The sequence below is a fragment of the Neomonachus schauinslandi genome, chromosome 1, assembly GCF_002201575.2.
Source record: "Neomonachus schauinslandi chromosome 1, ASM220157v2, whole genome shotgun sequence".
NCBI classification, from domain to species: Eukaryota; Metazoa; Chordata; class Mammalia; order Carnivora; family Phocidae; genus Neomonachus; species Neomonachus schauinslandi.
Window position 1 is genome coordinate 160942631 of NC_058403.1, and position 11024 is coordinate 160953654.

The 11024-nt window shown below is 55.3% G+C and overlaps 1 protein-coding gene across 1 annotated transcript; it reads right to left on the minus strand.

Annotated features, from left to right (window-relative positions):
* Nucleotides 1–1150: 1150 nt before the first annotated feature.
* Nucleotides 1151–7653, minus strand: RHO (rhodopsin). Its single transcript, XM_021695166.1, has 5 exons — nt 7201–7653; nt 5325–5493; nt 3880–4045; nt 3540–3779; nt 1151–2682 (listed from the first exon to the last, which is right to left on the minus strand). The coding sequence occupies exons 1-5, from the start codon at nt 7559–7561 to the stop codon at nt 2572–2574; spliced, it is 1047 nt and encodes a 348-aa protein (XP_021550841.1). The 5' UTR covers nt 7562–7653; the 3' UTR covers nt 1151–2571.
* Nucleotides 7654–11024: the final 3371 nt, after the last annotated feature.

The window sequence follows — 11024 nt, forward strand, 5'->3', positions numbered from 1 at the left end:
TGTCTCTGGCCCTCCTCCTCCTGCTAACGATACCCCCCAAGTACCCTTTGGGCTCCTTCCCGTCCCCACCCTCACTCAGATCATTTGGTTTATGTAGGGCTGCTGGGGGTGATCAGGTGACTCAGGCCTGGCCAATCAGTGGATGAATCCCCATTCTAGTCTGGTCGTGGCCTTAGGGATGATCAGGTGACCGAAGCCAGGCCAATCAAAGGATGAATCCCCATTCTAGCCTGGTTTTGGGTTTAGGGGTGATCAGGTGACCCTGGCCTGGCCAATGAGATCCCTACCCAGGACCTTTGCTGGAACTGTCAGGAAAAAGCAGCTCACTTTCTGCAGGGCTTGCTGAGCCTGGGACTGCTGGTAGGCGTTTGTGCCCCTCTTGGGAACAGTGAGCGTGTGCATGGAGCCAACACAGAGAAAAGTGTAGCCAGAAAGGGAGATACAGAAGTCAGATGACATCTGAGGAGCGGCATCCAGCTGTGCCGGAAGCCCTGGGCTTTTTGTTTATGCGAGCCAATAATTTCTCCCTCTGGCTTCAGCCCTATTGAGTTAGATTCCCTGCGACTTGCAGCTGAAGAAATCCTGTCTGACATCACTTAGGGAGGCAGAGTAAAGAGAGGCCACAGTAGAGATCCCAGCTATTACCTGCTCCAGCCCCACCACGGCACTGAGGACCTTCCATCTCAGGCTCCAGCCACCCTTTCCCACCTTGGAGGTTGAGGATAACTCTTGGGACTATATCCGTCCTTGTTTCCCTTGTAGTTGATGTTCTTGGTAAGGCCAGCTCTGAACTGAGGCCCAGTAATGTCAAAAGTCTCCCACCAGCTGCAGTGTGCCAGGAAGTAGGCTGGCCACAGGAAGTTTTCAGTCCTCTTAAGCTCAGTTTAAGATTCCCTTTTGCAGATAAGGAGACGCAGAGAGATGACAAAACTTGCTTGCAGCTTCACAGGCCATGTGGGTCTCTGTGACCCCAAAGTTGGGGCTTTTCTCATTCCTAGGCCTGCCTCTACCCCGCACCCTGAGGGGGCTCTGCTCGTTGCCCAAACCCGGCATCCTGGGGGTCAGGGATCAGATGGAAGCTGCCTAATTTCAACCCACTCTGCAGATAAAGAGCTTGAGAGCAACAAAAACCACCACCATTAACACTGAGTATAGGAGCTGAGCTTTTAATGCCCCGAATTGCCTAGTGTGCAGGCAGAGCTGGGGACAGCCAGAGCTCCCAGCTTTGGTTATGTGGAGGAGGGGCAGCTGTGGGGGCAGCTCAATTCCGATGCCCAGAATTCCCACCAGCTTTGCCGCAAAGACTCTCCAGAATGGAGAATGGACTGGAGCTACTGAAGACAGGCTCACCAAGCAAGGGAGCTGGAATCCGGGACCTGTGAACATCCGCAGGGAAGGTGGGCCCATCTGAATTTCCAACTTTTTGTTTCTAAGCTCTTTGAGACAAGGGTGACTCAGCTCTTCATTAAATGTGGGCAGGTGAATATGGCTTCTAGAAGCTCCAAGCTGCCCCTGAGGTGCTGTGGCCTAGTTGCTGGGCAAGAGAGTGGGTGGTTTGCAGAAGCTGAAAGAAAGTCCCATCTCTCCCTAGGCTGTACTGGGAAGAGGAAGCACCAGGCTTGGGGCTCCATGCCAGAGGTGAGACCCCCGACCTTGGCCCCAGACTCCACAGTCCCCTGACGCTTTTTCAGTCCTGATGACTGCATTCTGCGTTCCCTTGACTGTCCCTCCCTGCAGCCCAGCCGTCAGCCCTGGTCTGGCCTTGACGCCTGGCTAATTTTTAAAAACCTGCTGAGGTGGATGCTTAGGACTTTGCCCAATCTCAAAATGGTCACTATCAAGAGGAGATGATCATATTAATTAATTAATTATATTAATTTATATTATTAATAATGCTAACTACAATCTGTACAGCTCTTTACCCCATTTACAAAGTGCTTACATTCTCTCTCACACACACAGGCACACGCACACACACACACACACAAAATCCTATTTGATCTTCACAGCAGCCATGTGTTGGCAGGGCCAGGGATTAGGGATTTGGGATTTCCATTTCACAGGGAAAGAAAGTGAGGCCCAGGGAGGGAAACCACTGCTCAAGGTCATCAGCTGAGGGTGAGCTGCTACTGCTAAGGAGGTTTCGAGAGGACAGATATGCTCTCCCAGCTCATTCATTCCTTCACTCATTCCTCCATTCGTTCCTTCCTTCATCCATCTAGCATTTATTAAGCACCTACTGTGTGCCCCACTCTGTGCTAGACACTTATCCCTAAGCTGGGACACTTTTCCAGAGAGCAAGAGTTCTTGTGTTCCTGAGAGATGAGTTGGGGGGAGGAGGGGCAGAGATCCCACTGGCCCCTGGGAACTTAGGACTGCTGATGGGGCGTCCTGGCCGGGTGGGGATCCTCATCTTTCTCTCAATAATTCTTTCTTTCTTTTTTTTTTTTAATTCAGGGAGCCTGCACAACCTGGTTCCGACAGGCCTGGCTCCGGTGGGGCAGCTGTGGCTGGGGGTAGGTGTGGGGAAGGGGAGACTCCTACAGTAGGCCGTAGAGTCCTTGGCAGGGCTTAGGCTGGTGCCACCTGGCTGGTCTCCGTCTTGGAGGCACTGGCAGAGACCTCATCATCACCCAGTGGGTTCTTGCCACAGCAGAGGGTAGTGATCATGCAGTTCCGGAACTGGAAGGCAAGGGACAAGAGTCAGGGTCAAGGTCCACCGAAAGTGTGTGTAGCAGACTGTGGTGGTTGACGAGATTTGCCTCCAACCCTTTCCCTGCTTCTGGCCCTCACAGACTCCACGCCCCTCTCAAATCTGGCTCCCTGGAGGGAACTTAGTAAGCACACATGGTCCCACCCCAGAGATGCCAGGGACCAAACAAACCCAAGGGGGCATTGCTACTCATGACACTCCGTGATGCCCTCTGTGTGCCAAGGGCTATCTGTAAGTTATCTTAGTTAGCCCTAGAGTTTAGGAGTTTGCCCTCTCTAGGAATGAAGACACTGAGGGCCAGAGAGGGGAAGTGACTTGCCTAAGGTCACACAGCTAGAAAATAAGAGCTGAGATTTGAAACCGATATGCCTAACTCCAGAGACCACCTTTTCCCCACTGGATCATGGATTCTGCAGAGAAGTCACTGATCGATGTTAAAGAACTGCTTTATCCCTTCATCCCTCAGCATAAGGTTTAGCTCCTTGTTCAGCTTTGTGGAGACTGGCACCATTCCATTCCTAGGCTTGGGACTTAGACTATTTGACTTTTGAAGTGGGCCTCCAGAACCATCTGGACTGGCACTTCTCATGCATCAGAGACACCCGGAGGGCTTGTTAGAAATGCAGGTTCCTGGGCCCACCCCGAGCTTCTGATTCAGCAGGACTCTGCATTTCTCCCAGAGGACTCTGATGTCCTGGGGGATACCAGGCTCCCGGCCTGGTTTTGCAGGTGGCATGACTGAGCCCAGTCCAGGACATGGCTTGTCCTCCGCAGGCAATGCCTGGAGCCTGGGGCCCCTGGACCCTCCTGCCCCACCATCAGGCACCTGCTTGTTCATCATGATATAGATGACGGGGTTGTAGATGGCAGCGGACTTGGCGAAGAACGCCGGGAGGGTCATGAAGATGGGGCCAAAGTTGGAGCCCTGGTGGGTGAAGATGTAGAATGCGACACTGGCGTAGGGCACCCAACAGATCAGGAAAGCGATGACCATGATGATGACCATGCGTGTGACCTCCTTCTCAGCCTTCTGGGTGGTGGCCGACTCCTGCTGCTGGGCAGCCGCCTGCAAGGACACAGGGCCTGCTATCCAGACTCCCTTGGAACAGGGGCCGGGCTCAACCCAACTGACGCTTGTGTCCCCAGCACCCAGCATGGGACCATACCTCCTTGACTGTGAAGACGAGCTGCCCATAGCAGAAGAATATGACAGTCATGGGGATGGTGAAGTGGACCACGAACATGTAGATGACGAAGGACTCGTTGTTGACCTCTGGCTTGAGCGTGTAGTAGTCAATCCCGCACGAGCACTGCATGCCCTCTGGGATGTACCTGCACACCGGAGGGGGGTGGGACAGGAGAGGGCATGAAGGAGACCCACGTGTGAGGGGCCACAGCCGGTCAGGGCCCTGGTTCGGCCAACACACCTGCTGTGTGGCTGGTCTTGCTCTGGGCCTTGCTTTCCCTCTCTGTGAAATGGGCCTGATAAAATATCTGCTTGGCTGCCTGACCGTGAGGATCAAATCAACTGAGATAAGGGATTCAAATGCCCCTGCTGCAAACAGTGTGGTTTGGTTGTATGGCGGCCGTGGTATCATGAGATGGCCTAGTCTCTCACCTAGCAGAGCCCAGACACCGCTGACCTGCACTATGTTTCCTCACCAGACCCGCTGCTCCCTTGGCTGGAGGCCGGGCCTCAGACTGTGCAGGGCAGAGGTTGGTGAGAAGGGAAAAGCTCCCACACTCTGTATCTGAGGCAGTCTGTACAAACAGGGTCTTACTAACAGCGTAAGAGTATCTTCTAGGCCAAAGATGGGAACACAGGGTAACTAAGGGATCTTTGCACATTTTCTAGAAAGAAGAAGTCCCAGGGCCATGTGGTCAGGATGTTTCAATGATTTCAGAGGATGGTGACAATGGAGTGGCTGTTGGCTGTGCCTGGGGGGATGGGACTAGGCAGGACTGGAGAAGACGGGGAAAGAGGCTGGAGGGGGCGGGCTCAGACTCAACAAGGAACAAAAAATTGACCCCAGGAGGCTGAGAGAGGAGGGACAGGAAGAGAGATTGGGAATTTCCTGGAAGCAGAAGGACACGAGGCCTCTGGGAACCCACAGGGTCACCAGCCCAGTTTCCCAAACCGCTGTCCTCCCATCTCTCATTTGAGTCCCATTTGGAGATGATGGACTAGAGGCTGTAGAGGACCCACTTCCCAGGGGCTACCATGTCACCACCTGCACTAGACAGGCTTGGCCTCCCCAGGTGCTGAGGCCCAAGGTCAGAGGGAACTGCCTATGGGGCAAAGAGGATTGGAATCTGGCCCTGGCTTAGTTGAGGATTAGGGGCACAGCCAAGGTGAAGGGTTGGGGTGTCTTGGATTCTCCTTGACATGGGGGCTCAGGAGGTGGGACCAGCCCCCATAGCAACATTAAGGTCTGATTCTCTCTTTCCCTGACCTAAACCTCTCCCTTGGGAGAGCTGCCAGGGGGGGCATTTGGGGTAGGGAGCATATAAGCTCGGTGCCCAGAACCAGATAGCGTCAGGTTTGAGTCCTGGCTGGGGGACCCTACAAAGACCCCCCCAGAGACCATTCTCTTCTGCTCAGTGTCATTACCTGGACCAGCCAGCGAGGGGGGGTGCAGCACAGGCCAGTGCCATGACCCAGGTGAAGGCGACGCCCATGATGGCATGGTTCTCCCCGAAGCGGAAGTTGCTCATGGGCTTACACACCACCACATACCGCTCAATGGCCAGGACCACCAAAGACCACAGGGCAATTTCACCTGCAAGGCAGTCAGGGATCAGTCAACACACCACCCGCCTGGACCCTGCTGTCTGTCCAAGCAGGGAGCACTCCTCCTGGATGGGAGAGGGCAGCCAGGAAGGCAAGCTAGGGCAGGGCTGGAGCCAGGACCGGGGATGGGCTCTGGGGCAGAAGGACCTGTATGCTGAAGGAGAGTGAGCAGGGCATCCCCCAGGAAGAGGAGTTAGTTTAGTTAGAGCTCTGGGTTCATGAGGGATGGAAAATCGGATTCCAGGGTCATCGTTAGACTGGGAGCCCCGTAGGGAGTTTTTACAGAACTTGTTCTTTGTGGGGTGACAGGCAGCGTGCCTGTTGGAGTTGGAAGTCTTTCCCTCCCTCTTGTGGCGTGGCCTCTCCCCACTGGGGAATGAAATAACCTGGGCCTCTGGGTCTCCCGCCTTGGAGCCAGGAAACCGGAGAGTGATTTGCCCAGAGGAAGGAGCAGGAAAGAATGGGGGCATTCAGACATCACCCCCAGAAACTCAGTAGGGAGGTTGGCCGTAGAATTTATCAACCAAACCAGGACGTTTCTGAGAGAGAAAGCGAACACAACTAATTATTACTCCAGAATAATAATTGTAAACTGGCCCCAGCCCTGCAGAGATGTGCCCGCACGCGGCACCCATCTCACCCCTGCCTTCTAGCCTGAGACTTCCCAGCCCACCTCCAGCCTTTCTGTGTGGGGAAACTCTTCCCCTTCGAAGAAACCCCTTCCACAGAAGGCATTAAACTGTGTGGTGATCTGTAGCTTTGACGGGTGCTTTTGAATAGTTTCTTTGACAGGAAAGCCGATGGGGGTGCTGCAGAGATAACAGATCCCGTATAGCAGCTGAGGAAAGTGAGGCCCGGAGAAGGAAAGAGACCTGGGCCTGGGTCGTCCGGCTCAGATCCAGGAATGTTCCCCCTCCTCTGGGACACACAGCCTCTCGGGCAAGCGGGCGGGGCCGAGCACCAGCCACGAGGACTGCTCTGCCTCCTTGGTTTCTCTTTCCTTCACGTGGTCCAGGACGCTGTCTCAGCCCCATTCCCAGGGAATCTCCAGCCATCGCTGGGTGTTTGTCACCTTCGATGACCACACAACACCCAGCCGCAGGTCACAAGGCAGGGGTGAAACAGGGGTACCACATACAGACGGACCCTTCTCTGCAGGGTCGGAGAGATGCCAGTGGGGAGAGACTGAGCCCATTGCCCAGCACAGGCAGAATCTGGTGGCTGGAGGACTGATCATCTGTGTCCCACCCTGGGCTGAGAGCCCTGAGCACAGGGATCTGTCTTGTCCACCTCTCTCTCCAGTGCCCGGCATGGGTCAGACCCAGCATAGCTACTCCAAGGGAAACAGAGCAAGGCTCGAGGGGCCACAGTGATGTGGGCTGGAAACTCAGCTCTATCCCCACCACAATGTGACCCCAGCAAGGCCCTTGACGTCTCTCGTGCTCAGTTTCCCTGATGTGAAGCAAGATAGTGGCACCACTCTACATGAGATCTATAGCGTCCGATGGCTGCCCTCAATAAACAGCCTAGTGTAGCATCACTAACGGTGTTTGTTGATCAAGTGGACAATGCTGACGAACGTAGAGGGGAGAAGGCCTCTTAGCCACTATCCCTGGATATGGGGCCTGTCTCCAGATCCCTCCACTCCCCCTGGCTCCTGTATCCCCCGTCCCACCACCCCTACCCCGGCTCATACCGCCCAGCGTGGCAAAGAAGCCCTCCAGATTGCATCCCGTGGGCCCAAAGATAAAGTATCCGTGCAGCGAGGTGTAGAGGGTGGTGGTGAAGCCCCCGAAGACCATGAAGAGGTCGGCCACGGCCAGGTTGAGCAGGATGTAGTTGAGCGGCGTGCGTAGCTTCTTGTGCTGGACGGTGACGTAGAGCGTGAGGAAGTTGATGGGGAAGCCGAGCACAATCAGCAGGAACATGTAGGCGGCCAGCATGGAGAACTGCCATGGCTCAGCCAGGTAGTACTGTGGGAACTCGAAGGGGCTGCGCACCACCCCTGTCTTGTTGGAGAAGGGCACGTAGAAGTTCGGGCCCTCTGTCCCATTCATGGCTGCGGTCCTGGTGGCTGCCCTGTGGGCGGCTCAGACCAGAGTGCTGTGGAGGCCTGAGCTCAGCCACCCAGGGCTCCAGCTGGACCACTCTGGGCTCTGACCCCCCCCCCCAGGCCCTTATAAAGTGACCTCCCCTCCCTAAGCTCCTGGCTGAATCAGCACCTGGGAGATTGGGGGCGTTATTAATCATATTAATCCCCACTGCAACTGGGGGCCTAATTGGCTTCCATGAGGGGCCAAGGTGACTCTAGACAGAAGCTTGGGGCCAGAGAGGGGAGGGGCTGGGGACCCTGGGAAAGGGCAGGAGGCCCGCCCCCAACTCTTCTGGTCCCCAGGAATCTCTGCCCGTATCAATCTGGTGGCCGTGACCTGGCATTGGGACCGCTGGCTCCATGCCATGTCTCCCTCACTTCATGTGAGCTTTGTCTCCCCCCCTGGACCACGAGCTCCCTGAGGGTAGAGGCTCTGGTTATTCTCTTAGTCTCTCAACCCCTCACTCAGCCCCTTACCTATTTCTGCCCCAGCCCTCACCGGCTGGCTCACCCACAGACAGGCCCTGACCCCAGCCCATCTCACCAGATTATGACCACCGTGAGGGCGGGGGCCGCGTCCTGCCTGCTCTGGCACTCTCCATGCTGGACACACAACCCGGCATAGCCCAGGAGCTCAGTAGGTATTCGAGTTGGAATTCCCTCACTCTCCCGTTCATTAAACATTTGTGTGCAGACCACTGGGGATGGAAGGATCCAGAAAGGAGGAAGTGATGGGGTAGGGAGGACTCTGATGTGGGAAGAACAGATCCAGGGAGGGGAGACTCCCTTTAAAGGGGAGGTGTCTGTGGAGGGGAAGTTTGGGTCTTTGAGGAAGGGGAGTGTTTCGCTAGGTTGCCGGGTGGGAAAGACAGGGGAGACTGAAGACAAGAGCTGGCAGACGCCTGAGGCCACACCTGGGCTGTGGGGCCAGCTCTGGTGCGTCTCAGTGCCAAGCTGAAGAGCCTGGGCAGTGGGCAGTGGCTTGGGCAGGTCTCAGGGGCAGAAACGTGGCTCAAATGCCCCCACAGATGTATTGGAGGAAGTGAGGCTAGAAAAGGAGACCAGGGAGAGGGTGACTGGAGCAGGAAGGGGGCAGAGGCTCTCAAGGCTCCTAAAGGGAGCCCTGGCATCCAGGAGGTGGCTATGTACCAGGTGCGGTGCTGGGCACCAGACTACTGCCGTGAGCAAGGCCTCCTGGGGACTCCAGTGTGAAGGCAAGGCCAAGCCTGGAAACTGAACTGGTTGGACACTGCGGCACACAGGGCACATCCAGGGACGTCTGGTCAGACTGGGCTGGGTCAGTGGGCCTTGGAAGCCCATGTGACAGGTAGCCCCATGAGGGCGGGTTCTGGGGGCAAATGGAGGCTTGACCTGGACAGGCTCCCCCGATCAGTGAAAGGAGCACAATGATGCTTCTGAGGAATGTCTGGGGCAGATGGGAGTGCCTGGCACAAGGGCGCTTGATGACCACCCTCCTGCCACAAATATGTATGGAGCACCTACTGTGTTCCACACACGGTGCTTAGTTCTGACAAACACAGTGGAGAAGGATGATGCTTGCGGGAAGTATCATTCTGTGGGGTTGGCAGGGCTTACAAACAAACACGTATTGAAACCACTGGAATAGGAAAAGTTCAGATTGTGACCCACTCCAACACCCTGTCATTTGGAGCAGCCCGGGAAGGTGAAGTTTGCACTGTGAACTTGGTGATGGGAGGATCCAGCGGGGAAGTGTCCCCGTCTCCAAGACTTCCTTCCCGTGTACTCTCTTTTGTGTAGCCTCTTCCCGCCTGAGATTCCCAGACCTGTTCACTCAGAAAAGTACCCCCTTCCCTCCAGCCCGCCTGGGGCTCCAGACCCCGCCTGTCCCAGGTGGTGTTGGGGCTTGCATATGGGGGGGGCTGATGAAATGTGTGCTGGTGGAATGAATGAGCGCAGGGGAAGGCAATGGCTGGCGGGTGTGGCGTGACCTCTCACAGTTTAAGGGACCTGGCTCAGGGATTAGGCCCAATGCTAATGAGGTCAAGGTGGAGGGTTTGATTCTAACTGTGGCCGGATAGCCGGATGGAGGGAGGAGCCCTGGTTCCCTGGGCCAAGACCAGCCACACACAGCCCTGTGTTGGTGGGGGTGAGCCCCCAATCCTAGACCTCAAAGCCTTGCCTTCACCTCCTCCTAACGCTTGGGACCGCCTGGAAGATTTTAATTTATGTTCTGTTCCCGTGTTTTTTGTCCATCTCACTGGCTGTCATGTGAGCAGGCGGGGGTGGAGGGGGCCTGCCCAGCTCTCAACAGGGTTCCCGGAGCCGAGCATGTGCTCAGCACGTAGCAGAACGCTGTAAATCATTTCCCCATGCACGGGAAAGAGCTGGGATTTCTGTCTGTTTCCTCAGAGTCTGGCACATAGTAGGTGCTTAGTATTTGTGGATCAAGTGAATAGATCTAGGTTATCTCAGTCAGTGCTTCCCTTTCTATGTCTCAGAGTTTAATGACCCTCCCTCACAGGACCAGGGCCATGGGGAATCAAAGGCCTCACAGAGTAACACTGACCTGTATTCTGTGAGGCACGACAAAGAATCTTTTTTTAAACTAAAAATGCTCTTTGTTCAGAGCAATAGGCTCACAGTAAGCAGGAAGTCATTAGAAGTCACCTACTCTGACCCTCCCTGCTACATTTCACAGGTGGAGAGACTGAGGCCCAGGGTCGGCAGTGAGTCAGTAGCCCAGGTCACGTGACAAATCTGGGCTATCACCTGCCTGGCCTTGCCTCCCTCCCCACGCCAAAGACAGCTCTCAGGAAAGATCTGCTGCCATTCACACCATGGTATAAATGACCAAAAAAGGGTTGTGTTGGGCTGATGGGAAAGCCACTAGCCTGAGTCACACAGGCCTGGGGCAGCAGTGGCGGCCCAGAGGACAGGGGGTGGCACTGGACTCTAGCCTAGGGAGTCCCACTTCCCCTCTCCGGCCTCAGTTTGTTGGAACTAGGAAACCCTGGGGGATCCATGCCCATCTGCTGGGTAAACATGACCTGTTTTTCCACCAAGGCCCAGTCACAGACCTTCCAATCTCACAATTTAGGTGTCATGGTCCCTCTCCATTGGGCATGGTCCCTTTACACTTACCCTTACACCTGGACTGAGACTCTGTAAGCATGTAGCCTGAGTGCAGCCCAGCCCCCTCCCTTCCCTGTGCCTCAGTTTCCTACTCTGTTGCCTGTAAGTGATCAATGACTGCTGCTGACAGTGTTAGCCTCTTAGAGTCTAACTCAGCTTTCGAAGGTCTGGTCTCAGTTTACAAAGCACTCCTTGGAGAGGCCCCCAAGTCTACAAAGCAGGACCCCCACTCCTTCACATTGATTTTCTACTCAGTACGTAGCACTATCAGCAACAGTCTTGTTTGCCTCCTGACTCACTGCCCACCTCTCTCC

Bases quoted from the DNA above. Each gene is read 5' to 3' on its own strand.
- RHO (XM_021695166.1), bottom strand. From the start codon at position 7,561: ATGAATGGGACAGAGGGCCCGAACTTCTACGTGCCCTTCTCCAACAAG. The intron at 5,494-7,200 runs GTATGAGCCGGG...ACTGCCTTGCAG, and splicing joins CTTCTTTGCCACGCTGGGCG to GTGAAATTGCCCTGTGGTCT. The intron at 2,683-3,539 runs GTGCCTGATGGT...CTTGCCTTCCAG, and splicing joins ATATCATGATGAACAAGCAG to TTCCGGAACTGCATGATCAC.